The sequence below is a fragment of the Sander lucioperca genome, chromosome 19, assembly GCF_008315115.2.
Source record: "Sander lucioperca isolate FBNREF2018 chromosome 19, SLUC_FBN_1.2, whole genome shotgun sequence".
Classification (NCBI taxonomy): Eukaryota; Metazoa; Chordata; class Actinopteri; order Perciformes; family Percidae; genus Sander; species Sander lucioperca.
This window is the reverse complement of record NC_050191.1, coordinates 7,610,976-7,638,952: the sequence shown is the minus strand read 5'-3', so window position 1 is coordinate 7,638,952 and position 27,977 is coordinate 7,610,976. Positions and strand designations below refer to the sequence as shown.

The 27,977-nt window shown below is 40.3% G+C and overlaps 4 protein-coding genes across 5 annotated transcripts in view; 3 read left to right on the top strand and 1 right to left on the bottom strand.

The window, feature by feature from the left end:
* The window catches only part of LOC116066483 (nucleolar and coiled-body phosphoprotein 1-like), a 3,341-nt gene extending 527 nt beyond the window's left edge, over window positions 1-2,814 (top strand). Inside the window, exons 2-3 of the mRNA XM_035995180.1 lie at window positions 260-367; window positions 914-2,814. Coding sequence (XP_035851073.1) covers window positions 279-367; window positions 914-2,501 — 1,677 coding nt within the window. The 5' untranslated portion in view covers window positions 260-278 and the 3' untranslated portion in view covers window positions 2,502-2,814. The remainder of the gene's footprint in view (window positions 1-259; window positions 368-913) is intronic.
* The window catches only part of exoc8 (exocyst complex component 8), a 26,453-nt gene extending 8,404 nt beyond the window's left edge, over window positions 1-18,049 (bottom strand). Inside the window, exon 1 of the mRNA XM_035995179.1 lies at window positions 18,024-18,049. The gene's annotated coding sequence lies outside the window, so the exon portion shown is untranslated. The remainder of the gene's footprint in view (window positions 1-18,023) is intronic.
* LOC116065997 (sprT-like domain-containing protein Spartan) lies at window positions 3,683-27,977 on the top strand. 2 transcript variants are annotated; one of them, XR_004108874.2, is made up of 7 exons: window positions 3,683-4,459; window positions 5,251-5,350; window positions 5,853-5,981; window positions 6,100-6,409; window positions 6,882-8,377; window positions 16,876-16,888; window positions 27,965-27,977. XR_004108874.2 is itself a non-coding variant. In XM_031321709.2 (5 exons), the coding sequence occupies exons 1-5, from the start codon at window positions 4,128-4,130 to the stop codon at window positions 7,892-7,894; spliced, it is 1,884 nt and encodes a 627-aa protein (XP_031177569.1). In that variant the 5' UTR covers window positions 3,683-4,127; the 3' UTR covers window positions 7,895-9,112. The 2 variants fall into 2 exon arrangements, 1 of the variants encoding a protein (XP_031177569.1); XM_031321709.2 differs by lacking the exons at window positions 16,876-16,888; window positions 27,965-27,977 and having other exon boundaries at window positions 6,882-9,112.
* fam89a (family with sequence similarity 89 member A) lies at window positions 14,597-18,676 on the top strand. The gene is made up of 2 exons (XM_035995181.1): window positions 14,597-15,017; window positions 17,019-18,676. Exons 1-2 carry the CDS (start codon window positions 14,769-14,771, stop codon window positions 17,310-17,312), a joined length of 543 nt encoding a protein of 180 aa, XP_035851074.1. The 5' UTR covers window positions 14,597-14,768; the 3' UTR covers window positions 17,313-18,676.

Genomic DNA, 27,977 nt, shown 5'->3' with positions numbered 1-27,977 from the left:
TTCCCATCCAGTGGTTGTTTTTGTCGTTTAACAGGAATTTACTGGTGAAATAAGTTATTGTTATTACATTTTTAATAAATCATTTAATTTTGGCCCTGTGGCCTTAGCAATAAACAGGCCATTCTTTAATATCGCCGACTGTCGTTTTGTGCTCCTTTTAAAAGTACCGGTTTAGGCACCGGCACCGTTTTTAAAGTATTGTTTATATTTTATTATTTTATATTATATATATTGTTATAAAATGTGTCACCTTTTTCAGCCCTTCTGAGTTTATAGGTATGATATCTGGAGAACAACCCACAGTGGAGACTGCTACTGGCAAAGTCACAGAAATGGACACAACCGCCACCGAAGCTGAGCATGAGAAGTCTGAAGATCCCGTCGTCCCTGCTCCAGTGAGAGGAAGAAGAGGGAAGAAAACTGAAGCTTCAGCACCACCTGCTGTGAAACAAACAAGAGGCAGAAATGCAAAGTCTCAAGAAGTCGGGGATGTTGAGCTCGCAATGGAGAAAAGTGTGTCCCTGCCTCCCAAAGTTGCCTTTAAGCCTAGAAGAGGAAGAAATGCCAAACAAGCTTCTGATGATCAACCTGAGATGGTCCAAGAGGTTGCCCCTGAAATTGAACAGAATCGACATGTTGATGTTGATGTTTACCAAGAAGCACATGACAGTGCAGCACCCCTGGAGAAGGCTGTGTTGAAGGCCAAGCGAGGGCGAAAAACTAAACAGCCTAGTGCTCACCGTGACACTGTTCCCCAAGCTGACAAGGCTAATGATGCAAATGAGGTCTGCAGTGACCAGCTGGAGGTGGTGCTCAGTGGAAGTGATGAAAATCAAGAACAACTCACAGTGGAGACTGCTACTGGCAAAGTCACCCAATCAGACACAACCGCCACAGAACCCGAGCGTGAGAAGAAATCAGTTCGAGGCAGAAGGGCAAAAACAGCTGAGGATAAACGAGAGGCAGCAGAACAGCCTGAAGATCCCGTCGTCCCTGCTCCAGTCAGAGGACGAAGAGGGAAGAAAACTGAAGCTTCAGCACCACCTGCTGTGAAACAAACAAGAGGCAGAAATGCAAAGTCTCAAGAAGTCGGGGATGTTGAGCTCGCAATGGAGAAAAGTGTGTCCCTGCCTCCCAAAGTTGCCTTTAAGCCTAGAAGAGGAAGAAATGCTAAAACAGCTTCTGATGATCAACCTGAGATGGGACCAGAGAAAGCTGTGGAAACAACACTGGTGACTGAGATTTCCACTGAAGCTGTGAGTGACCAGACTCCAATAAAAGAAAATGATTCTGCCCCCCCTGCAGAGGAAGCTGTCCTGAAGCCCGTTAGAGGGAGAAAAACTGAACAAACTCCTGTTGAGCCACCTCAGCCGGAGCCAGTGAAAAAGGAAGTTGTGATTAATGAGCCTCTTACAGCAGATGCACAACCTCAAAAGTCCATTCCTACTCTTGGAAAACCCAGGAGAGGGAGACAGACAAAGCCTGATGCTGTTGAACGGAATGAGGTGATGGAAGACGCAGTTGTTGCTGTGGAGACCAAGCAGCAGTCTCAGCCTCCACTCAGGGCTAAGAGGGAAAGAAATGCCAAACAGGAAGAAGACAAGCTGGAGTCTACTTCCGTTGAGACTGCTACATCCCAGGAGCCAGCTGGAAAACTGAGGAGAACCAGGAAGGCAGAGCAAGACGTAGGACCGAGAGAAGTCCAAGCCATTGAAATGGTTATTCCAGAGAAGACTGAAGCTCCACTTGTTGCTGAATCAGTGAAGATGGATGAACAGACTACAGTGGCTGCAAAACCCAGGAGAGGAGGGTGGAAAGCAAAACAAGGCCCTGCGGAGTCCACTGAGGTCCAAAAGGCCCCTGCCGTCAGCTCCACAGACAAACTCAAAAGGGACAGGAGAGGAAAACAAGTTACTGAAGAGGTTGGAGTCACAGCTGTAGTACCAGAGGAAAAACCTGACCATGAGCTGGAGGCTGAAGAGAAGAATATTGCTGAGCCAGACACTCCAGTCATTAAATCAAGCAGGGCAAGGGGGGTGAAAACGTCTGTAAAAAATGAGGTTTCACAAGCCATTCCAGCCAAGAGAGCCCATCGAGGTGCAGCTCTTCCCCTTGATGAGTCCAACGCAGAATCCACAGAGCCTGCGCCAACTTCAGTAGAGCCAGCCAAAAGAGGGAGACGGGCAGCAGCAGCAGCAGCAAAGCCCACAGCAGATGATGCCACAGTGACCGGAGAGCAGCCTAATCCCGCTGAAGATTCAAGCAATGCTGTTGTGGAAGACACCGACATGTCCAAACGATCCGTGAGGTGGAAAGCAGATGTGGAAGTCTTTGACATTTCAAGAGTAAGCCTAACACCTGCGAAGGCAGTTCGAGGTAGGAAACCAAAAGGTGTGGTCCAAGTCGACACTGAAAGCACAAATGTGTCAAAGGATGCCAACGGAACTGAAGAGAAGGATCTCTCAGACAAAGGTCGCCAGGCGAGGGGCAAAGGTCGCTGATGTAACCACTGATGAAGCGGAGTCCACACGCAAGGTGGAAAGTGTTGAGGCTGAGACACAGCCAAACACCCGAAGAGGAAGAATCGCTAAGAAATAAGTGTTTGTATATATTCTTAATCCTAACCACATTTTTCTTATCTTTTTGTAATTATCATTGTTCTTAGATTGTATCGCAGTTTAGAAAGTAATTTTATAAATTGAAAATTAAGCACTGTTTTTTTTTTTTTTTCGTTCAGTACACCAGGGAATTTTCTAACCATTTATTTTGTTACAAGCTGTATGTTGTTCATTTCTGATTTTGCTAATTTGTATGGTGAAAAAAAGTGATTTAAATCTTTTAGTACAATGGAGAAGAAGAAAAAATAATTTAGACTGGCCAACTACTTGAAATAAAGAACACAATTCCCAGAATTCCTTTGCTGTTGTTGGCACCCTGCCCGTTTGAAACCATGGATGAGAGAGAACTTTGAAACGAGCACGTTTTGTCAAGTTTGCCAGTATTATTCAAATCAAGAGCCGGAAATATGTTTAATACCAAGAGCATAAGGTTACAACGATTTAAAAGCAATAGTGCTGTCGGTACACGATCCGTTCTGCACATGCGCAAGATAATACTGTTTTACGTATCCATACGACCTGCACGATCTGTTCCACGCTAGCCTATGGCTAGCCTCCACCGGGAAGCTAACGTTAGTTTAGCTAACAGCTAATTCGGCTAACCGCTAGCTGACAGCTAGATTCAGTCTAAAATAACGTTAACTCAAACGTAATGGGAAAAGCAGGCTACAGCTAAATTAAGACTTCACAGTAATAACAATAAAGACAAGTATTGAGTGATTGTATTTTAAATGAGCACAAGTAAAGTAGAACTGACGTAACAGCTGTTATATATGTTAGGTGTTTGTTATATATGTCAACGTTTATTTTCAAGTTTTATTTTGAGGGTCTTTTAAAGTTATTACATGCTGTCTCAGCTAGCAGTTAGCCGAATTAGCTGTTAGCTAAACTAACGTTAGCTTGGCTGTCGACCGGAAGCGTGGAACAGATCGTGCAGTGTCGTAAATCCTCGTACAACCGCGCATGCGCGAACATTTTGCGCATGTGCAGAACGGATCGTGCAGGCAGAACGGATCGTGTACCGACAAGTGCTACAGAAAGACAAAGGATCGCACTTTGATTATTCAACATATATATATATAAAAAAAAATGCTGTATTGCCACACACCCTCCTATAAAAATGGATGGCCGCAGTGTTTTTTTTTTTTTTTTCTCCAGAAATTTTATTTTGAAATCCTTAACGGATATACTTTTGTTGCATTGTGGGAGACTTGACGCAACTGTTGGCGCTAGCTTTGGACCGACAGTTGGCAGAAACTTTCGTCCGACGTGAAGATACAAATGTTTTAATGAAATCATGACACAAATTCGAGCATTTTTACAGGTAGTATATTTGTCAGACTGTATTCTGGCACGGTGATTGTGTCACTTGTTGTTTGAGAACCCCGTACCAGCTACGTTAGCTAGTTAGCTTCAGCAAGCTAATATAAACATTGACAAGCTAACGTAGCTACGTGGCTAGCTAACTCTACCTCAGCTCACATCACCTTTTTTTGTGTTTCAATTGTAATGGATGAGGATTTTCTGCTCGCAATTCGGCTTCAGGAGCAGTTTGACAATGAATACGAGACCTCATCCTATTCATCAAACAGCTTTGTGGACAATGGCTTCGGACAAAGCAGTAAGAAACGGAAAGTGGAGGTAGCTGGAGGTGGCAGCGATGTTGTGCCCTACTGGAAGCCGACTGTCCGGCCCGACAGGCCGCTGTCCATCGTGGACGCATCCTGGGAGACGCTGGACCCCAGTCCCGATGTCAGAGCCATGTTTCTGGAGTTCAATGACACATTCTTCTGGGGGAAACTCAGCGGTGTGGAGGTTAAGTGGAGCCCAAGAATGACACTGTAAGTCACTTATTATGTTATGATTTATAGTGTTGTCAAAGGCCAAAACCACACTGACTTCACTAAAAATGCAGTTGTCAGGTTGTTGTATGGAGTTTGGTGTGACCAAAGGAGAGAAGGTGCTGTCACTGTTTAAAGGTCCCATATCATGCTCCTTTTCAGGCTCATACTTGTATGTTGGATTTCTACTAAAACATGTTAAATGGTTCAATGGTTCTGGGCGATAGGGAGAAAATCACAAAACATGATATTCTTGACCAAATACCTCGATATCGATATTGCGGTGATATTCTAGGGTTGACAATTGGTGCTTTAACAAAATATCTTCACACTTAGATTTTAGATAATCATCAGTAATGTGGACATAATGTCTAAGTGGGGAAAAGGCAAATAATAGAACAGCTAGAACAGTCTGGTAAGTTCAGAAAAGTACATCACTTTACTGTAATGCAGCCTTTAAAACCAGGAAAAGACAACACTTATGTCACGATATTACGATATCCAAAATGTAAGACGATGTCTAATCTCATATCACGATATCGATATAATATCGATATGTTGCCCAGCCCTAAAAAACACATTACTATTCTCATACTGTCTGAATATACCTGCAGTTACCCTCTGTCTGAAACACTCCTCAACCTGCTTTATAATAAAAAAAGACATGGAAATCTCACTTTTTTACAATATGGGACCTTAAATCTACACTAGTGCTGCTGGGTGCAAATGGAGTTTATTTAAGGGCTGTCTGTCTCTAATGTCTCTGTCACTCTCTCTGTGCTTTTTTGTAGGTGTGCTGGTGTGTGTTCTTATGAGGGCCGAGGTGGTCTGTGTTCAATCAGACTCAGTGAGCCTCTGCTGAAGCTTAGACCAAGAAAAGACCTGGTGGAGGTACGGTGGACAGTTACACCAATATTTGTTTCTCAGAGGCGATTTGAGTATTCAAATGCCTTTTTATTCAAAATATTTCAAATCAATTTGCAGTAAAGAGAATAACAGCAACCTTATGTCAAAGAAAAAAGGATCAGAAAAACACTGAAAATAGACCACGCAACTGAAGATACCATTTATGTTGTTTTTTAACAATGATCAAACAGCTTATTATAAGGCTTGAAAGGTATACAACCAGTTTACTAAGAGTTGGATTAGAGGGTTAAAAAGAATACATAAATAGGCAAAGAAAAGTATCAGGTTAGATAAATAATTAAAAAAAACAAAATACAATTGCAACTCTTCCTCCAAAGTTTTCATGCCTGTCAAGACACATTTTGCCTTCAGCTCCCAAGTCCCAGCTGGACATGTGTCAGTGTACGAGCTGGAAATGAAAAGAAAAAACACGTCCTTTCTAAAACAGATTTACCTGGATTAATAATTCTTTTTTTTTTTTTAACAGACTCTCCTCCATGAAATGATTCACGCGCTGCTGTTTGTGACCCAGAACAACCGAGACAGAGACGGTCATGGCCCTGAGTTCTGCAAACACATGAACCGGATCAACAGTGCCAGTGGGACAAAAATATCTGTAGGTGTATCTTCTATTACACATTTCACATATTTAGCTGATAGTGTCTTATCTTGTCACAGCTTTTAACAGAGATTGCAATAATAATAAAAAAAAATAAACCTCGTCCACTTGTCAGATCTATCACAGTTTCCATGATGAGGTCGACGTGTACCGGCAGCACTGGTGGAAATGCAACGGGCCCTGTCAAAACCGCAAGCCCTATTTTGGCTTTGTGAAGAGGGCCATGAACCGGGCTCCATCTGCTCAGGATCCCTGGTGGGAGGACCACAAGAGGACGTGTGGAGGGACCTACACCAAGGTCAAGGAGCCTGAAGGATACGGCAAAAAAGGCAAGAAGGACGGTAAAAAGGATGGGAAGACCTCTGAGAAGAAGGCCTCAGAGAAGAAGGACTCAGGAAATGGAAAGCCTTCAAGTACAACTACAGGTGATGAGCATGTTCCTCTGCTGTATGTTCTGCTGTAGAAGGGCTGCACAATATTTTATATTTTTATAAATATTTTTATATTTTTTTTTATCGTAATCGCGAAATGAACTGGCGCAAAAGGCTGCGACACATCAGAAAAGACACTCAAAAACGGCACCTTAAAATGTAACCTTTTTTAGTGGTGCCTTTTTATATTCAATTCAATGTTTTAAGTTGTTCAATAAAATAATTTTGGAAATGATTTCCTTCATTTATCGCACGTAATATTGTTATCTCAGCATTCAACAGCATCCTCACGTTGTGCGGCCCTATGTTGTAATAACATGTTTTTATTTAAGCTTTTGGGTAGCAGCTCTTTAAGTCGAGTGAATCTCACTTCATGTTCTGGAGAATCCTTTCAAAGCATAGTGTAATAATGTATTTGTTCGGACATCTCAATTGTTGCCTGATTCGTACATTTTCTCCCTCTCAGGTTCTGGCTCACAGGACATAAGGAACATTATCCCATTCAGTGGCAAAGGATTCCTACTCGGAGGGATGATACAGTCCTCCGCGTCTTCCTCCCCATCTCACACACCAGAAGTGCCTTCCTCTCCAAAGAAACTCTTCACCCCTTCATCTCCGGCTAAAACTCTCAATTCTCCGGTTCGCTCAGGCCTTAATAACAGAGCAATCTCTAGCGCCTTTCCCTCCATCAGACCAGCTACCTCCATGGGCCAGAAGCAACCTACGAAGAGGTCTGTCGGTAACACAAGAGCTTTTGTCAACATCAACGGCTCGCCAGTGAGAATCCCCAAACCGCACAGCAGCAGCCGTAGCCAAGAAGCAAATACAACCAAGCAGAAGTCCATTGAAGACCTCTTCAACAGCTTCAGCAGGGCAGCAAGTCAGTCCTCCGCCTCAGACACAGAAACTAAAAGAGATTCACGGACATCACCGAACAGTACGACGAGCGCTACCTCTGCGTCTTCCATCTTTCGGAAACAGCAAAATAACCACCCAGCCTCCTCCTCTCCCAGAACATCTATGCCCAGTCCTAGTGAATCCAGCCACGCTGTAGTTTCAACAGGAACCAAAGGAAGCCCTGCTAAACCAACACTGTCCACGTATTTCGGTCATTCTAACAGCGACAGAACATCAGGAGCTGCTGGTGGGGGTCAGGTATCGAGGAAGAGGCCGTGGGATGACAGCAGAAGCTCGTCCAGCATCATTGACTTCTTCCAGAAGACATCAGGCAGCGATTCAGCAGCATCAAGGGGGTCGGTGAAGACAAAATCGCCCGCAATGCAGCAAAGGACTGCAACTGCCACCGCCTCGTCTTTATCTTCCTCTTCATCCTCCCCCCATTCCTCGGCAGGGCTGAATAGTTTTACCCCCTCCTCTTCCTCGTCTTCCTCCTCCGCGCTGATGGTCAGCTGTCCTGCGTGCCAAGCAAAGGTGCAGGAGTCAAAGATCAATGAGCATCTTGATTCCTGCCTCTCCTGAATGAGGAGGAGCAGATTGTAGACACTGACACTTTAAAAACGTTCAGGGAAGTTTCAGAGAGTTCGCTGTGTTGAGTTTTAGTGATTTGATCTGACGTTGGACCAGATCTCTTTTTTTTAAGTTTCTCAATTTGACTTTTAGATGTTGGATTTTAGGGAAATTACTCCCACTTTTCATTTGAAAAGAATGGTCGGGCGCAGTTTTACTACCAGATTGGATTGACTACCTTACTGTAATAATGACGATTCTTCTCTCACTAGTGCCTGTCTGACAGTTTGTGCCTTGGTGTACTAGAGAACAGCAGGGTTTAACAGATAATGTAAGTCATTCACTTTTTACTTAAATTAATTATGTCTTTTTCATCGGGACAAAACTCAAAATTCCAGTAAATTCTGTCTGGTGGCGAGGACAAGTTTGTGTGTTGTACCGGTAACTGAAGCATTCTTGTTTTAACTGCGTTGAATATTTTAAGGATGACATTCAGTTGTTCCACTGTGTGTACAACCTGCATGTCTGGGGGCTCTGGGCTCTGGTCTCCTTCACGTTAGACATGCCTATATTTGATGAGTGTTAGTTTGATCGATATGATGTGAAAGCAGATCAGTTCTGGTTTGAATCCAGAAGATGATGTGTTCTGTGTAGAAAGGTTACTTTAGCCTCCTCTAGGGGCGGATGCGTTGGCTGCTTCCTGTGGTCTGATGTAATTCTCCACCTCAAATCTGCATCTGCTGCCCTCCAGACAGCAGCAGGAGACACAGACTGACCTCCGCTGATGTGGGGGAATCAGATTTCAAGCTCGCCAGCTATTTATTTCAGCAAGTCTTCACATTTGCACTGCAGTTTCAGGAAGTGCACGGGTATCTGATTGGGTCTAGTCATTCAATACTGATGTACTTCATCAATCAGATCTATAGTAGAGAAACTGAGGATGGGTTACATGCTTTCGTTGACATTACTGTATTTTTAGCAAAATGTCTCGAGTTCAAAATGCTAATTTTGCTGCTACAACATGAGAATCTTATATCTGTGTGTTCCACCTTTTATATGTTAATGCTAATTGTGTATTTAGGCCTCTGTGTGTGTGTGTGTGTGTGTGTGTGTGTGTGTGTGTGTGTGTGTGTGTGTGTGTGTGTGTGTGTGTGTGTGTTCTTTTTTATGGAAATTGTTAAATACGTTTACATTGTGTTGCCAAATAAAACATTTGTACTGTTCTATTTACCTGAGTGTTTTTGTTTGGAGCATAATTCACACCAGTATCTTACCATTAATCATCTTATGATAAAAAACTCAAAAACTATTAAAATGAAAAATGACCACAACTGAACTTGACTTAATGAATCTGTGCATCTTCGGTTTTAAATACAGTGTCAGGGTTGCCTCCAGCAGTCTCATTATGTAGAAACTGGCAGAGTCCATACAAAAAAAAGTCCACAGAGCACCCAAAACTGTTGATAGTGAAAGGAGTTGTGTTGGAGACAGGGAGAGGCAGACAGAAAGTAGGTGTAACAGAGCTGGGTGAGCAGAAAGAGGAGGGGGAGGTCAGAGATCAGGTAGGGGGAGGCCAGCTGCTGATCAGGACTACGCCCTCCTGTCTCTGCAGGACAGACTGCAGGGAGGCCAGCGGCAGGGACAAAGCACGTCAGCATACACCCATCCCATTTCAAGTACCACAGTCTGCTGCTGCACAAATCTCTGTCTAGCATCTGGCTGCACGTGCATCACTTTTTCAAGTGAAGAATAGATCTGGGTAAGAACGCATGGGTTTTCTCTGATGTTTGAAGTACCAAAATGTGATGTTTAAAGAAGAAGAAAAGGTCTCGTTTTGTTGTTTCCATCCTAGAGTGCTTGAATGAATAACAAGTCATGTTTCTGACTTATGCACTTTTTATAAGGAGCACTTGAAAGCAGAACGAGTCACATTCGAGTTAATGTTCTCCTGATGAAGGCCTACAGACTGAAAGGTTGTTACCAAGGTGAGCACAAGTGACCCAACATGGGTGTTCTGCTTCTCTCAGTCAAGAGTTTTTGTTCCCACACATTGAGAAGTATACTGAATAGTACAAACATTTTAAAAATAAATAAAAAATAAACTCTATTACAAGTAAAATCCTACTTAACTACACAATTATTAGCAGGAAAATGTATAAAAAGTAAGTGTGCTGCTGAAAAGTAGCCCCTGTGACTGACATATATTAGTGCAGTATAGTATATGCTAATGCACAATGCTAAACCTCAAAATTGTACTTAAGTAGAGTGAATCACACTGCACTCGGAAGTTGCAGTTTACGAGGGGGGGGCGGCACTTGAAGGCAGCACAAACTCATTGTTTACTGTCTTCAACAGAAGGAAGGGGCTGTTTTACCCATGTAGTGGCTCCAGAGCAGGCGAATGTAAGGTACATTTTGGTCACTATTGGACCTATTGGACCTGAATGCACCATTGATGTGTTTTTAGTACATTTGTATTGCAGACATGGCTTCCACATATTTCTTTTGTGACTTTATACTATAAAACATAGCAGTATACACCATTGTCACTACAATTACCATACATCATGCTAATCCCGCCCCCTCCAGAGGCCCCTCTGCAGAGGGAAACTGATGTCAATGACAGCAGCTGTTCTTACCGGACACTCCTCTTCCCTGACCTACTGTACACTGACGCACTATAGGAAGCTGACCTCCCCTAAACACACACCCACACTAACTCCTTCCCCTCAAACCTATTGTGTCTCTGACAATGATGCATCCCAGACAAGTTCCAAGTTCAATGCAATGTTGTTCTGTCGGCTAGATGGGACTGAGGCACACTTTGGGGTGATTATTTCTGGTAGAGGTGCCAGTTTTTTCTCTGCATAGATCATTTATCAGCATATTATGTTTCTATGTTGTTATGTTTTATATATATATATATATATATATATATATATATATATATATATATATAGTAGTCTGTGTGTGATGTAAAATATGTCAAGTCACCAAACCACCAGTGTAGAGGGAGATCATTAAATTTCAAGAGAATATATAAATGATAGCTTAAAAGTGACAGTACATGTTCACTGTAACCCCACATTGTCTTTTAAACATGTATTTATCCAGTGTGTGTGTCCCTCAATTGGGGGGAAAATGGTTAATATACAACACAAAGCATGGCAACGGATAACAGTACATACAAATCTGTGGCTTATTTCTTTTTTTAGATGATTTATGCTCTTTCTTATAATAGATAACTCATCTTAAGGCTGAGTGATGGCATTGTCATATCTTGCCATGTTTATTGGATGCCTGTGATTTCATCCATAATTTAGAGTGTGGTGAAAATCCTCAAATGACTTATTTATTATGGAAAATGTTGAAGCTAATTTTCTATGCATGGTGTAAAATATCTTATTAGGCAGAGAATAATGACAGTATTTGCACCATAGGGCTGCAACTGATGATAACTTTAACTTTAATCTGTAAATCTGTTTACTTTATTATACTTGATATTTTGTTTTCAATTAATTGATTAATGAGTTTATTAAATGTCAGAAAATAGTTGAAAAGAAATGCCAGTCACAGTTCCACAGAGCCCAAGGTGACGTCTTTGTATTGTTCATTTTGTCTGAACAACAGCCTAAAACCCAAAGATTTTAAATTAACAGTGATATTAAATGGAGGAAAGCAGCAAATCCTCACATTTGAGAAGCTGGAGTTGGCAAATGTGGCATTTTGGTTGATAAATGACTTGAATTAACTATCATCATTAAATCTACTGTTGATGCATGCATTGCATCTTTCATAAACAGAAATTCAAAGGGTTTAAGATAAGACATACAAAAACATTTAAAAAAAAAACACACAATTAGAAGCAAAATTGGATGGGGGAGGGAATAGAATAAAGTAAAAATAAAGGCAGACAAAATAAAAGACAAGCAATCAGAGAATGTATTATTGGAGAAGTCTGGTGTCCTTTAGTGCCTGCATGAGTACTTACTGTATTTTTTTTGGGCCCTTTAGCAAGATACATTGCTTTCCAGCAGAGACATTAGCGGATATATAGATCATTATTAGTCAGCCTAAATGATGCAAACTCATGCTTTTAGCAAGGCAGATTAACCCGAGCCTGCTACGGTTACATGCATCCCCGGGGGGTGCCATCATACGCCTAATCCTTTGATGTCAGGAGGCAGTGATGGTGATGTTGATGATGGTGGTGGTAGTGATGAAAGCTTATAGAGGGGTCCTTCTGCTCATAAAACCATCACACAAAACAGATTGTCCTTGATCAGTCTTTTTAAACTGTGCAGCTGTGGACTGCCAACTGATGGCTAATTGTTTCGAGTGCAGGATTAGGCTGCACAGCGGGGATGTGATGCTTTTCAAGGGCGAATATAACATAATGATACTGCGTTGACTAGCATGGAATTAAAACCGTTAAAAAGTCACATTATCAGTTGATTATCCATCCCAGAACACACCTATTTAGCTGAAAATGCAGTTTTATTTTGTACGTCAACACTGAGCATTCAGTTAATTATTATTTAATACAATTTAAAACCACTACGGAGCCTCGAAACTGACAAAATACAGTAATAGGCATAGAGGTGTAACTAAAAGTGTATTTACTGTAACATCACTGGAGCAAACAAGCTAACTAACTAACTAACTAACCAGCTAGCTAACGGAAAACACTAATAGCTAACCCACCTATATAACTAGATAACTATCCACCAAGCAAATTATACTCATAAAACTACTCTAGCTAGTGCATGCAAGGTTAATCATTCATATACTGTACTGCATACTGCTGTAACATTATAGGGTCAGCTAACGCTAACAAAGTTGTTAGTGGTTCAAAGACACCATGCCTCTCTCTTCATATTATTCACTTGATATATTTCTATATATAATTTATATTTCTAACTTGTGCCATGATCTTTTACTACATTTGGTCAGTTGCGTCTTTCAGAGACAACATGCAGACTATACTTTTTTGCCAGAGACATGAGATCAATATTAATCTTCTCAGCGCACTCCCAAGAAGGAAAGGAAATTTCAATCATTTTCAATATCTGACAGCTTTAGAAACACATTTTTGACCAATAATTAGATTCATGAAAGCAAAGTAACATCAAATCATTATTTCTTTGAGCCATGTCTTTTCTGAAGCTTGAGACCTGGCTGTTGTGCAACGTTTATGTCTTGACCGTCTGTAGGAAATGAGTCAGGTTAAATTAATTTTGTGGAGCGATTAGAAATACCAGGCTTCAGGCGTCATCAATCTGCCTGACTGTGTGTGTGTGTGTGTGTGTGTGTGTGTGTGTGTGGTACAACACATGCTTCTCTTTTGCAGAGGAGCGTGTGTGATGCTTTTGTTTGTTGATTTCAAGGTTATTGTTGGGGTTGGGGTGGGGGGGGGGGGTAGTGAAGCCCACCATCTGTCCTTTATACTCAAAACTATTGTCCTGCACACATACTCCTGTCATGACCTCAAGCCCTCTGTCTGCACTCTGCTGGGGGGGAATCTATCAATTAGTTTTATTGTAGGGACTCAAATGAACACAATATTCCATTAAACCAATAGGCAGACATTTAGTTTAATGCATAAAAAGTATTACATTACATTACATTACATGTCATTTAGCTGACGCTTTTATCCAAAGCGACTTCCAGTTAAGTATATTGACTGTAAAATGTTTTATTATCAGAGACGGAATATAATACAGGCTATCTAACAACAAAGATTAATGCCTTCAAAAGAACATACATTCTCTGGCTTATTCAATAAACTTGAATAATTTATGATTAGACAGTATTTATTGATGATATTTGTAAATGTTGCGTTTATAAACACTAGTTTTTCAAGATTTTACTTTGAAGTATAAGGAAGTCATTTTTATTTTTATTTAAATGTGTCAACATTAATCAGTTTAACTCAGAAAAAGTGTGTATCAATTGATCAGTATTGTAGATGTCATTCTAAAAAGGAATTTATTTGTCTCATTTCTCATTATAAACATTTTTCTGTGATCTTGTCTCATCTCTTGTCTCATGTTTAAAATGAAATATATCTCTTTTTTATCTGTTCTGTTCTGGTGTTCAAATCATGTTGTATAATGTTGAATAAAATGTATACGTATAATATGAAATGTAACATACTGACTCAGTAGTCCTGCCTGTTAAGCAGGGAGACGCCCAGCAGCCACTGTGTTAAAAGGACAGGAAGCGGATTTTACCACTCAGCCACAATCCAGTATCGTCAAGCTTTTAACAATCTCAAAACAAAACCGGAAGTTTAACTCTAAAATAAAAGCAGAATATTTCTGTAGGCTAGCCTTTATGGTTTTCAAAGGCTCGTCACCACTGGATCCCCAATGATGGCCATTAGTACCGCAAGCAGTGTACGTTATTCACAAAAATATCTGGTTGAAACTGAATAGTTGTGTTCGGATTTTATCTGGCACCCACAAAATGTCAACATCGTACCGGGACCCCCACAAAAAAACTAAATCCAGTTTTCATACATTTTCCAAATCATTACATTTTGTTATTTTGCTACTCTTCAGTTGTAATTTTAAGTGAGTTATTGTTTGGAAACCGCTTGATTCATATTTTTTTGACTGTTTAGTAAAAAATAAAATCCCCTACACTGTTCATCAGTGATGCTTTTATTTTGATCATCGTACCGGAAACTGAATAACTTAAATCCGGGTTACTTGACGTGGCGTCGCTGCTGGCCGCCCTGGGCAGAAACAGAAAGCCGCGGCTGTTGCTTGGTTTGTTTGGTGCGGGAGACGGCTGCTTCTTCTCAGCATATACAGGATTTAAGCACGAAACAGTTAACTTGAGTGTAAACACTAACATCTCTTCGCTTATTAACTCACAGGACAATGAATGGTAAGTCAACGAACGGTTCGTTGGGGGGAATGGCCTGTATCGAGGGTCTGCCCCCCCTGCCGAAGAGCCTGAGCGGCTTGCTGAACTCAAGCGGCGGCTCCTGGAGAGACATGGAGAGGATGTACGTAAAGAAAACCATGATCCAGGACGATCTGAGCCGAGGCAGGAACAACGCCGACAACCTGCTGGCCAACAAGCCGGCCAACCTCGACGCTGCTCTGGCACTTCTGCGGAAAGAAATGGTAACATTTCAGCGATATTCATTTCATTTGATTTGACGAAGGGAAAGTGCTCTGTTTTTCACCCCTGGTTTGTCGAACGCCGCCTTATCCTTATGCGATGCACATTCGTATTCAGCCAAATTCCCCAAAGAAACTAGTAGTTTGATTTAGTCTGGCTATTGTACAAACTTACACGCCTCTTAGCACACAATTTAAGGCATTTTACAAATTATTAGACTCTCCTGGTAAATTCGGCATACATACCATTTACCATACACTACATAACATAAATACAATATCAACTTTCAGGTATGGATCTCGCTTTTTGCAGCAGCCCACTTAGCTAGATCTTAGAGATAGATAGTAAAACTGAACAAGCCCAAAATGACTTTTTGTGCATTGTTTTGCTCTATTTAGGAAATTGTTTGCCGAGGTTATGAGCAAAAGCACTGTTTCTTTTTTTATGCTTATCTACTCCGTATACAAAGTCGTTTGTCAGCATGATAAGATAAAACGCCTTTATTTATTTATTTATTTTTTTTATAAATGGAGTCTGGCATTAAGAATACCAGATACAAGATAAACCAAGATCAGGACAAGCTTTGCAGTGGATGAGACAAATTAAGCCATTAGGCTTTTATTCTAAGCTCAATTTAATACCTTTTTTTTTTTAGCTTCACTGTAAAAGTTTTTTTCTTTTCTTGAGCTAGCATCACATCCTGTAGTGAGTTAATACATGTTATTACATTTATTCAGGTGTAAACAGAGTGAGACACTTATTACACACTCTTTTACACTCCCTTGTCAGCAGCAGGGATTTTCATAATAGAACCAGACCAGATTTCATTATCAAGGTAGACTCCATGGCTGTTGGTCAATACATAACAATAGCCTTTTCCTAATAGCCAGTAGGCTATTTTAGATGAAAAAGATCAAACGGTTGGTGAAACTCTATCCCTTTGCCATTTCGATTTTTGTTAAAGGCTTACTAAATGCTATTTCTGCTTCACATGCTGCTTAACTCTGCAGCACGTTCCTACTCGAGGCTTACTGCTCTGTAGTTGTTAATGTATTACTATGAGTTTTAGTTTGTCTGATAAGTAGTTCATGTTCTATAATATGTTAGAATCTGTAAGCCGCACCCCAGTTTATGGAGCTTCAGTACTCTGTTTCAGCTGTTAGACCTGAGTCTGGCTTACATGTCTGCCCATTGAAGACAATGCAGTGGCCTTGCACTGTCAGCTGAGTGGTATGCAATATAAATGCTCTTTTCAACCCTGCCAGTAGAGTTAGTTTTTCAGCCTTGAATAAGTAATGTCACAATGTTAAGTAGGGGTGCAGCTAAGGATTATTTTCATCTCCTATTTATTCTGTTGATTATATTTTTAGATTAATGAATCGCTTTTTTTAAATGACATAAAATAGTGTTAAAGTGCTCATATTATGCTTTTGGGCTTTTTCCCTTTCCTTTATTGTGTTATATATTTTTTTGTGCACGTTATAGGTTTACAAAGTGAAAAAGCCCAAAGTCCCCCCCAAAGGGACTTACCATCTCCAACAGAAAACACTGTTCACAAACTGCTCCAAACAGCTCTATTCTAGTCCAGCCTTTACTTCAGAGACAAACGTGCGTCACTTTGTAACACACGTTATAATGCTCGCCTAGCTGCTAGCGTGGCACGCCCTCATACTCTGCTTCTGACTAGCTAGGTAAGGACTACTAGCCACTGTCAGGGCACGCCCTCATACTCTGCTTCTGACTGGCTAGTAGTCCTTACCTAGCTACTGCGCATGTGCGACTCCCAACAAAGATGGAACAGAAGTGAGATGCCTCACTCTGTAGCTAAAACAGAGAGCTCAACACACAGGGTGAAAAGAGGAGCTGCAGCAATGTGTAATACAACAAAAAGATGGTGTTTTTTGAAAATTAAACCATGTAAACCTATTCTGATGTAACCTCTAAATACAATTATGAACCTGAAAATGAGCATAATATGAGCACTTTAATACCACTATCTCCAGGTGGGTTTGCGTCAGCAGGACATGTCCCTGCTGTGCCAGCTGTGGTCGCTCCACGAGTCGATCCAGGAGTACAAGGGCAGCTGCCAGGACCTGAGCGCAGCCTCCAGCCTCAGCATGATGGAGAACGGCTACTTCGACGAGGATGACGAGTATTACCCGGAGCCTGGCGCCACTCCCACCGGGGAACAGCCGGACGGAGAGGTTGGAGACGGGATGGCAACGATGGCAGAGGACAAGAATGGGAGCATCAGCGGCAAAGACGACAGCTGGGACTCCTTTCACGTTACCATCTGAGGCCTCATTCTCACCTTTTTTTTTTCTGCAGATGGATACATATTTTGGGGGTGAAAGACTTGAGTTGCTCAGGAAGCCTTTTGGCCTCCAAGAAGGAACTGGTTGATTAGGGGTAGCAGTTTGTGCTATGGAAATACCATAATAGACTCCAGTTTAAGTTCAGCTCCTCCTCAGATGAAACACATCCCTGCTTATGCTGCAGAAGTTTTTTTTTTTTTGCTTTTGCAGCGTAACCAGGAGCTTCATCAGACTGCGGAGCTGAGAGGCTCGGTGTTTTGACAAGCAGCTTGCTGACACTCTCTCAAACTCAGGAGTTGAGATGGATTGTATTCCAAGACTCCATATACTCAAAATATAGGCAATATATATTAGTTCTTTTTATGAACAGCTCTGCTGCTGCTTCTATATCAAGTGGTTTTGCTAGCCAGTCACCCTTTTTGGCAGAACCTTTTTTACATATATAAAAATATATGAACAAAGTTGTATTTATTATATAATATAAATAACAAAATATTTGCTTTCCTGTTACTCTCTACTGATGTTTTGTACTGCAAGGGTGCAGCATTTACAGGTTGGGAATCCCAGAAATTGGGACTTCAAAAGTGAACACAGAGGATGGGACTTCTGAACTCGGTGTTGGTGAAAAAAGACGATCGCCTGTGTGGACATACTGATGGGAGACAGTGGTGTGTGTGTGTGTGTGTGTGTGTGTGTGTGTGTGTGTGTGTGTGTGTGTGTGTGTTACTTTTAAGTGGTGAAATAATTCATTTATAAATCCAGATGGTCGGGACAGATGTTTTCAGACCTGAAGAACGGAGAAAAGTCTTCATACCTGCTCACAGTGTAAACATGCTTGAAACCAGAGTGAGGTTTGGTACAGGACTGAGGGCTACACTTTCTGCCTTTTTTAAGATGCTCTAAAATGTGAAATCTTCAAAATGCTGGAGACAGATTTAACCTGAACTTTCAAAGCTGTTAGTGCTTGGACTCATTACGGGCAACTTTGAAGCGTCACTGTTTTTATGACTGGTTGGTGTAAAAGGCCCAGATGGTTTTGATCTGGCAAATTGCGTTTTATACTCTGCTGTGGGTAATCCCTTTCAAGATACATCAGCTGAGGAGTTAAAGCATAATCCCAGTAATTACAACTTGGGTCTCGCTTTCATATTTATGGCCATCATTGCTATGTAATAAGTTAATTGCTCCGAGATCTGAAAGTCAGACAGGGGAAGTAACATGAGCAGTTAAGTTGCCATGTGCAATATCATCATAACTGACAGAAACGGCTATGGAAATTGTAATCGCCATACAACAACATAGCCATGTATAGCAAGTGCTTACTAGCCAGCATCGGTTGAAAATAATTAGGAAAAACCAGGATAAAATGAGTTATTCAGCCATTTCCCACATAACCAGGTTTGAGACTTTTCTTCTTTATATACTATGCATATAGTATATATGCATATGCATTGACGGATGAATGAAAGAACATACATCTGGTTGGCTTGTGACGGTCAGTATAGGATTTGTTTTCTGGTCAGTGTGGCTTTCAGTGTTGCTCGCAGTGTAAACAGCTTTCAGGTCTAAGCTTGGTAGCAACTATCAGCTGAATACAGGGTACTTTTATTATACTTTGTATCCTACATAAACCTAATCTTATCCTAACAACACATGCTCTGCAGCATCTAGCAGGTACCTGGAGTTACACTATACTGTATACGGGCTCAACACCAGGCTGAACATTATTTAAGACACATCAGAGGCATGTAATGGATTTTATTAATGTTTCAACATACGTGGAAACCTTCTACGGGCTGTTTAACTAAGCCTCATCCTGAAGCTGTCGGACGCAAGTGTAAAAGTAGATGGGAAGTTTCAGTTACTAGACAATACTGGTCACTAACAAGATTGGGTTACACTTTACTTGAAGGTATCTACATAAGAGTGACATGACACTGTCATGAACGTGTCATAGACATTATAAACAAGTCATAAACGTTTATGACGTAACGCTTCTGTCAGTATGGGTCATTCGGTTTTTGTCATGACAAGTTAGGGTTCATGTGTCATGACAGTGTCATGTGTCATGACAATGTCATGTCACTCTTATGTAGATACCTTCAAGTAAAGTGTTACCCATGATTGTAACAGCAAGCAGAGATCCCGGTGGATCTCTGCTTGCTGTTGAAGAGTGAAGAGTGTTCAACACTCCACAAAGGCAGCCTTATTTTTAGACTCGTAAGTATGTTTTTTTTTTTTTTTTTTTCCGCCGCTGTCCTGCACCATCTTTCCTGCGACAGGCGAAGATGTTTGGATGTGCAAATATTTCTGCTACACACATGAATGGTCTTCCTTAATATCTACAACTCTACAGCAAAGGGTATAGCTGAAGCTGTAGCATGCAACGCCACAGCTCAACACACAGCAGCTGTTCTATCACTCAAAACTACAAAAGGACTCGTCAACACCCACCTTCACTTTGAGAAGGTGTGGAAAGTTTCGGTGTTACATTGTGTCCATTTAGATCATATGACGCCATCTGTTTGTAGGCTGGTCCACTATTTCTGTGCTCAAGGAACACAAACCAAAGAAAGTAGAGCACTCAAAACGAAATGTATTTGGTTAAGAAGACCACAATGAACTGCTCTTGAATGGTTACATTTTACTTAAAAAAAAGTATAGTACATAATGACATCTGATGTCTTGAAGAATGTCTTTACAGTTATCATAAACATGTTGTCTCTGTTCTTTAGCAGTGATAGTGAATCTGTCAATGCCATGCTAGTTATGCCTGTAGCACTGCCTAAGAAACATGAATATTTTCAGAAAATGTCAACTTTATTTCACGTCGTTTTTTGTTGCTGACTGACAAGTGAAAGTCTCAGTTGCTTCATGTATTGTAAAACACCTCTGCATTTACACAACTGAAGAGCCCTGAGGTCAGAAGTATAGCATCTGTGTGCAAACCCATAATTTAGTGGCACAGACGAGACATTACAGCAGTGTAACATCACAACACCTCTCGTTTTAGAAACACAACTACCTACTCACTTTTAAATCTTGTCCTGTTAATGTCCATAATGCAAGTTTCTAAAGAGAACCAGAAACCTAAAAAAGGGTCTGCGATAGAGTACCGACTTCATCCTCTTAATAAGTTGGGTTGAATGTTTGCTCACTTTTACATGTTACAAATCTTCTCAGTCCGTTTATGAAACTTAACATTCTGTCTGTACTTTAAACCTGCATCTGAACGCTACTAATATTTCCAGTTAAAAACGTGTTTTATCCCAGCAACCTAATCTGAAGCTAATCAAAGCACATTTCGATCAAACAATGTAATTAATGCAGCTATAAAAAAAATAATTCCGTACAAAACTTGACCCCAGACGTTTTATTGGATGTCGAACACAATTAGTGCCTTTGTGAACGTTCAGGTTTTCAGACCTGTGGTTTGCTGTTGCAACATTGCAGACTGATCTCAATAAGTGGCGAATGTATGACACGCCAATTCGTATGCCATTTTGGCGTGTTATCAAGACGCATAAATGCTTTTTAGCGTGTTTATCAACGCCGTTTGGCCTCCATTGACTTACATTACCTTGCGATTGCTTGTCAATTTACGCCAAGTTCTCCTGAGAAAAGAACGGTAGTGAGTAGAATGAAAGGCCGAAAATCCCCATAGGGAGGTTGGTCGGGGTGGTGAATGGGTCAAACAACACAGGACTTTTCACCCAGGAGACCGGGGATCGTGTCCCGCGTCTCACATTTCCTAAACCCAAACGTCCCGTTCTTCTTTTCCTAAACCCAATCGTCCCATTCTTCTTTTCCTAAACCCAACCGTGCTGTTGTTGTCCCGCGTCCCATTATTGTTTTCCTAAACCCAACCGTCCTGTTCTTCTTTTTCTAAACCCAACTGTGCTGTTGTTGTCCCGTGTCCTGTTATTGTTTTCCTAAACCCAACCGTCCCGTTCTTCTTTTCCTAAACTCAACCGTGCTGTTGTTGTCCCGCGTCCCGTTCTTCTTTTCCTAAACTCAACCGTGCTGTTGTTGTCCCGTGTCCTGTTATTGTTTTCCTAAACCCAACCGTCCCGTTCTTCTTTTCCTAAACCCAACCGTGCTGTTGTTGTCCCGCGTCCCGTTCTTCTTTTCCTAAACTCAACTGTGCTGTTGTTGTCCCGTGTCCTGTTATTGTTTTCCTAAACCCAACCCGTCCGCTGTATACACATAGACATCCACGCGTATAGCTCAAAATGCGTATAGATAACACGCCACTTTGTGTATGTTTACGCAAAGTTATGATGTCAAGTTGAACATTGGGATGATAATGAACCATTTTTATTATTTGACTCGCTTGACATGCACTAGGTTCTCAAAGCTGCTACGTGTAGAATTTGGAACTTTTAGACTTTTGCAATCTTCTAAATCTACTGGATTTGTATGACCTCAATACAAATCCCAGAAAGCACTGATTAAAATTGGTTTAGAGATTTGGAGCTTTACTCTGGTCTTTTTTCTTTTTTTACTCTTCCGTCAAAGGCTCCTTTTTCATTTTATTGACGAGGATGCAGCTGTCGGGAGTGGCGTGTATTTTCTGATGCTCCTACCCTCTGAAATTTGAGTTGCTGAGGCACTTCTCTTCCTGTCTTGGTGGATGTTTTCCAGACATTGTACACATCAAACATGGACCGCAACATACAATAACTCAGTTTCTTTCAACATGTATTCCGTCAAAATCAATTTGAATCTTCTACGTGAAGCACCTTTAACTTCCAAAACTTGCAACAGCCTTAAAGTCAGCCATGTCACTTGCAAAATAAACGTCATGGTGCACTGCTCACTTGTTCGTACAAGCATCCAACTATGATTTTTGCAACTGTTTGTGGTTGTTCTGTGCTAAATCTACCCCAAAAATACAACTACCGGATCCTTTTTGAGTTGGTCTTTGTTACACAGGCACACGGTGCTCCTTGTACATAAACTGCACTGCAACTCAATCCGGCACAAGAGAGTAAAAAGGTGCTTTAAATTGAACACCAGCAAATTGTACCCAACATTGTACTGTTGGCATTTGTGTATTGTGTGATTTCCTAATTATACGCCCCCACCCCCATTTTTCTTGTGATCACTGGATGTGTAATGTGGCGATGTCATCTCAGGGTAAACTTGTGGCATAATGTTTTTGTTGATGGCTTCTGATAGGAAATTATCAACGTGTCTTTACCTTGGAGGGACAACAAAAAACCTTAAAACGTTTGAACACGATTGTAAATGTAGACAACGTGATGTCTCACCCACAAATTCACAGCAACTACGATGGCTTTATTTCTATGTAAATGTCTTGGTGCAAGTCTCTTAATCAAACAACAAGCGCTTCTTTCTAAAGCCACCATTTTGCACCAACTTTGAACAATCACACGAAGACATCACTTGTTAGAAGAGATGCATTTTTTCTACTTAAAAGTGGCCTCAATAGACCAGAATGCAATGCAACCACAAAGACGTCATGTGTTTTGACTAAAGTGAGGGGTGTTACTGTAATCACAGTCATGCCTCAGTGTTCACCTCACACTCCTGCTTTAGTGGTTGTTACTAAGCACTCTGGGAAATGTAGGAGGGATGTGGACAGACGTTAACACAAAATAACTTGATCAGAGATTGATGATATTTAGTGGGAGTGTCAGAGGAGCGATTTATTCATGAAACAAGCTTATCTATATTGAGATGAGCTGTCAGATGGCCATGTTTCAGTCACCCATAAACTTTTTGATTCTAATGTTTGCTTGGCCCCCTGAAAAAAGCCCAAACAAATGCATAAAAACACAATATTTTCACTAAAACCCATAACTATTCTCATTTAGTTAACCTGTGTGGAGACCTGGGTTTCATCAGTTGAATTGTAGCATTTAATCCGCCAAGAAAAACACAAGAACGCCTTAGAGGTATTAAATGTAACATAATGTTTACAGCCGATTATTAGTGTTGACATAACTGAATATCGAGGTTATTATACATCTTTTCTAATTACTTGTGCTTGTCTGCAGCTGTTAAATTTGTTTGAATCAGAGACCAGAAAAGTGAAATGTCTGACTTCATATTTATACTGTATATCATTCATCATAATCCTTAATTAAATCACTATAGTGGAAAAAAAGGTGTTCTTGTATTTTGTGTTGCTAAACCCTTGTGTTGTCTTCCCGTCAACCATGAACTTGTTTTCCTTCCAGGGACAAAATTGAAAATGAACTTTTTTTGGCGCTTTTTCCGACATTTTTGGCGCTTTTTTCCAACTTTCTTTTTTTTATTAATTGTCAATAAACCTAATTTAAATTACATTATACCAAATTTTTGAGTTTATAAAAAAGCAGATATTAGGAATTATTTTGACTAATAGTTAAGATCAGAGGATGTTGAGTGAATCACAGACTGGTTTATGTCTACATTTAGTCAGGAAGCTGTTTTACAACCATTTTAACATTATTTTTTTTCAAATGCTATGAAATTGAATAAAACAACCAAAATTCAATGGAGGAAATCATTAATTTTACCGGCGGCGAAGAATGTTGTATGGGTTGCATACAACGTACATGCATGCATCCAAGTTATTTTGGGACATTTTAGTTGAAAGAAACCCATATTTCCGATATAAAAATCTTTGAAAACGGGTCAAATTTGACCTGAGGACAACACAAGGGTTAAGCAGAAGTGATAACGCCTGTGTTGTTGTTACCATCCTTCTTTACTCCCGTTCTTTCATCTATGAATGACCATTCTACTGTTTCTTTGGACAATTAGTCTCGATGATATTATAGTTGTTCTACTCATATGAATTTAATAAAGTGATTCCATACTTTTCAGGTTTGGCGTGAGCTTTTTTTTAAGCTTTCTACATGAAACTGAACCAATGTAAGTCTTGGTAGAAAAAGCATCGTCAAAGTCAGTATTCATCATCTGTGGACCAGGAATGTCTCTACAAAAACCCATGGCAATCCATCCAATAGTTGTTGAGTTATTTCCGTCCGTATCCATTTAGTCTTGCCGCTACCATGGCTACAGTTATTTAAAAAAATAATAAAATATCAACTATCATCTTCATTTCCAAAATCCCTCCATCAATCTAATAGTTCCATGCCGCTACCATGGCTACAAATGAATAACAAATGATAAAATATCAGCTTATCATCTTCATTCCCCAAATCCCTATCGACACCAGTGGTGGAATGTAACTGAACAAGTACATTTACTCAAGTACTGTACTTAAGTGCAAATTTTTAGGTACTTGTACTTGAGTCTTTTCTTTTCATGCCTTTTTCTACTTCTACTCCGCTACATTTCAGAGGGAAATATTGTACTTTTTACTCCACTACATTCATCTGACAGCTTTAGTTACTAGTTACTTAACAATTTAAGATGTTTGTACACAAAAACACATGTAGTTTATAAAATAGGATGATTTATTATAAATTAAACTACTCAACAATATAACGGCCTACAAGTCCAGCTGTAATGATCATAAAGCACAGAACAGTTTGGATCGTTTCCAGTTTCTAAAATGTGAGGATCTTTCTGCATTGAGTACTTTTACTTTTAATACTTAAAATACATGTCCCTGGTGATACTTACATACTTTTACTTAAGTAACATTTTCAATGCAGGACTTTTACTTAACAGAGTATGATTACAGTGTGGTATTGGTACTTTTACTTAAGTAAAGGATCTGAATACTTCTTATCAACACCAGGAAAACTCACAGCTCTCTCAGACCAAACTTTTTCCTCTCTCTGCTGCCCTACTTCTTTCTTTTTTTTCTTCTCCTGAATGCATCTCACTCTGACCTGCATTTAAATGCACCCATCTGCATTTTGGTCTCGACTAGCTGTCGTGCCGGAGCAGTTCTGGTTTAATTGATCATTACTGCAGCAGGATGCGATGGCTTTGAAGTACTGTAGCCAGCTCCTCATGCTGGGAGCTTCAGATGAATTACTGATGATGATAACACTGTTTATGTTTTCATACTCCGAGAATCTATTTAAATTTCTACAAACCTCCCCGTGAGACTGAAGAAATGGGTCACGCAACAACTGTTTCAACTCCACATGTGCTGCATGTTTTCCGTTGAGGTATTATTGCTGTTGTGTGAATTGTGTCCTTTGAAATCTCAGAGTCAGGCAGTAATGGTCAGAAAGGTGTTTCTTAAAACGTGATAAATCAATTTAGTTCTCACTAACAGGATTATAAGGGCAGTCAACTCTGTTTTTCACTGAGCATTTTCACAGCTTGTTGTAATAAACCAGTGGTGCAAAGGTCGACTCCTCTTCAGGTATCTGACGGCTATAGTTACTGATTACTTTACAGATTAAGAATAAAACCATATGAAAAGCATATACAATATGATGTATTGTTATACAGTAAATTAAACCACTTAAAAGTATATAAAATAGGTCAAATTAGCTCCAATGCAAAAAATGCTGCTTACACGTTAATGATAATCCTTGTTGTATAATATATTTTAATTTGCATGCCTGATGAATAGTTTTACTTTTATACTAACATACACATTGCTTCTTATACCATATATTTTACTCAAGTAACCCTTTAAATTGTAATAATGGCAATATTGTGATGCTTTGTAATTTTCTTTCTCTCTATTAGACTCTGATGTTAATGCTTTTTTTTAAAAAGTTTTTTAATGTACTGTTTGTTATAGTTTCTGGCTTTGCAATACCAACAAATATATCTTTGATTGATTATTATTTAATTTTTTTACAAACTATATTAATTTGTGTTTAAATTTAAGCATTTTAATGCAAAATATTGTGTGTACTTAATGTTTCTCCCTCCACTTTCCTTGTCAGTTTGGGACATTTGAACTTTTAAATAGACATTAAAGCTTTCCATTCAAATTCAAGATACTACGGTTTTCCGTCAAATGAAATGACTAAATATAGCCCAGTATATCAGAATACAAGTATTCATTTAAAAGCTCTATAAAAGGGCTCTGCTATATTCTTTGTATAAAGGCCCTCTATTTGTGCAGTGTGCATCATCTGAAGCACATGTTGTCTTTCTCTCTGTCTCTGCTCTGTGCCCTGGTCTCGTGCTGCCTGTCGGAGCGTGGGAGATTAGAGCAGATTAACATAATCTTGACTGAGAGGGCAAATCCAAGGTGCACATCACTCTCTCTCTCTCTCCCCGGGATGGGACAGATTGCCACATAAGAGCTGGGCTGTGTGAAGGCTTGTCTATCACAATAACACATGCATGTAAAATGTGCTTCTACAAAACACACTAGTGGTGATATTTTCAGTTGCCAATTGCTGATTTTTGTTGATAATTCTTGTAAAAAAATATCGTTGGAGAGCATGTATACTTTTCTGCAAAGCTCCCCTTTAAAGCTATAGTGCGTAGTTTCAGCCCAGTCTCATGGCAGTTCATGAAATGGTCACGTTATTGAATCTATTGATTCGTGTACTGAACACGTTAATGTTGTAATTTTCGTGTGGTGAGCACGAATTTTAAAGTAATGTATTTCAATGGGAAGCATATTTCGTGATCACAGAACGATTACAGTAGCGAGTAGTATTGATAAGGAGAAAAATCCATGCAGGGAGGTTGGTCGGGGTGGTGGATGGGTCAAACAACACAGGACTTTCACGTCCCGCGTGTTGCAGTTCCTTTCCGCGTTATTCTCTTCCTAACCACAACCGTCCCGTTGTTGTCGGCGTCTCCTGCGTGTGATGGTTCCTTTCCTCGTTCTTCTTTTCCTAACCACAACTGTCCCGTTGTTGCTGCCGGCTTGTGGCATTTCATTTCCCCTTTGTGGCATTTCATTTCCCCGTTGTTGCGTCCCCCAGAGCAGCCCAGTGTCATGGCAGTTCGTGAAATCATCACGTTCAAAAATCGTGACCTGTACACGAAATAAACGAGAAAATCGTGACGAATCAATAAATCAAAATAATGTGACCATTTCACGAACTGGTGTGAGACCGGGTTGGTAGTTTCTGTCGCCCCCATGAGGAATTCTAAGTAATGACAACAATCCTGTCGGTGCATCCGCATGATACAAGCCTTCCGTGAACGCCCTTCACCCCCACCCCTCCTCCACGCAGTTGCTAGTAGCCAAGCAGGACAAAATCCAAGGACGATTAAAAAAACACGATGGACTCTTCAGAAGAGGTAATTATCTATACTCGAGTTTCAGCGTGCAAAGTCGCCTGACGACAATCTTCTGAACATAGTCATACTGAGAAATACAGAGAGAGTTGTGTGGAGCTGATAGTCTTAATTAGCTTTGTAGCAACTCATTTGGCAATGGCTTGAATGTAACGGACGTTCATTATTATAAAAAAGTTACGCACTAAAGCTTTAAAGTCTACTTTATACTCTTACTATTTACTATTTACTAATACTATACTATTATATTTCACTGTTCAGATCAGATTATGCTCCATATTGACCACCTTCTTTCTTTTTGTGAATAGATAATGAATTATTAGATGAAAAGTTACATCGCCTATGAGCTTCAATCTGTAGTTATCAGGTAAAATAAAGGATTTTGTACTTGATTCGAGGTTGGATTTACCCTCGAGCTTCAGCTCCTTGGCTTCCTTACTGGTCCAGACTGGTAAGTGGCTGTGAGGTGACTGCTGTTACAGTAATCTGATTAGT

Coding starts and splice junctions, on each gene's coding strand:
- LOC116065997 (XM_031321709.2), top strand. CDS start 4,128: ATGGATGAGGATTTTCTGCTCGCAATTCGGCTTCAGGAGCAGTTTGAC. Junction 5,351..5,852: donor CAAGAAAAGACCTGGTGGAG/GTACGGTGGACA, acceptor TTTTTTTAACAG/ACTCTCCTCCATGAAATGAT. Junction 5,982..6,099: donor CCAGTGGGACAAAAATATCT/GTAGGTGTATCT, acceptor TCCACTTGTCAG/ATCTATCACAGTTTCCATGA.
- fam89a (XM_035995181.1), top strand. CDS start 14,769: ATGAATGGTAAGTCAACGAACGGTTCGTTGGGGGGAATGGCCTGTATC. Junction 15,018..17,018: donor CACTTCTGCGGAAAGAAATG/GTAACATTTCAG, acceptor CACTATCTCCAG/GTGGGTTTGCGTCAGCAGGA.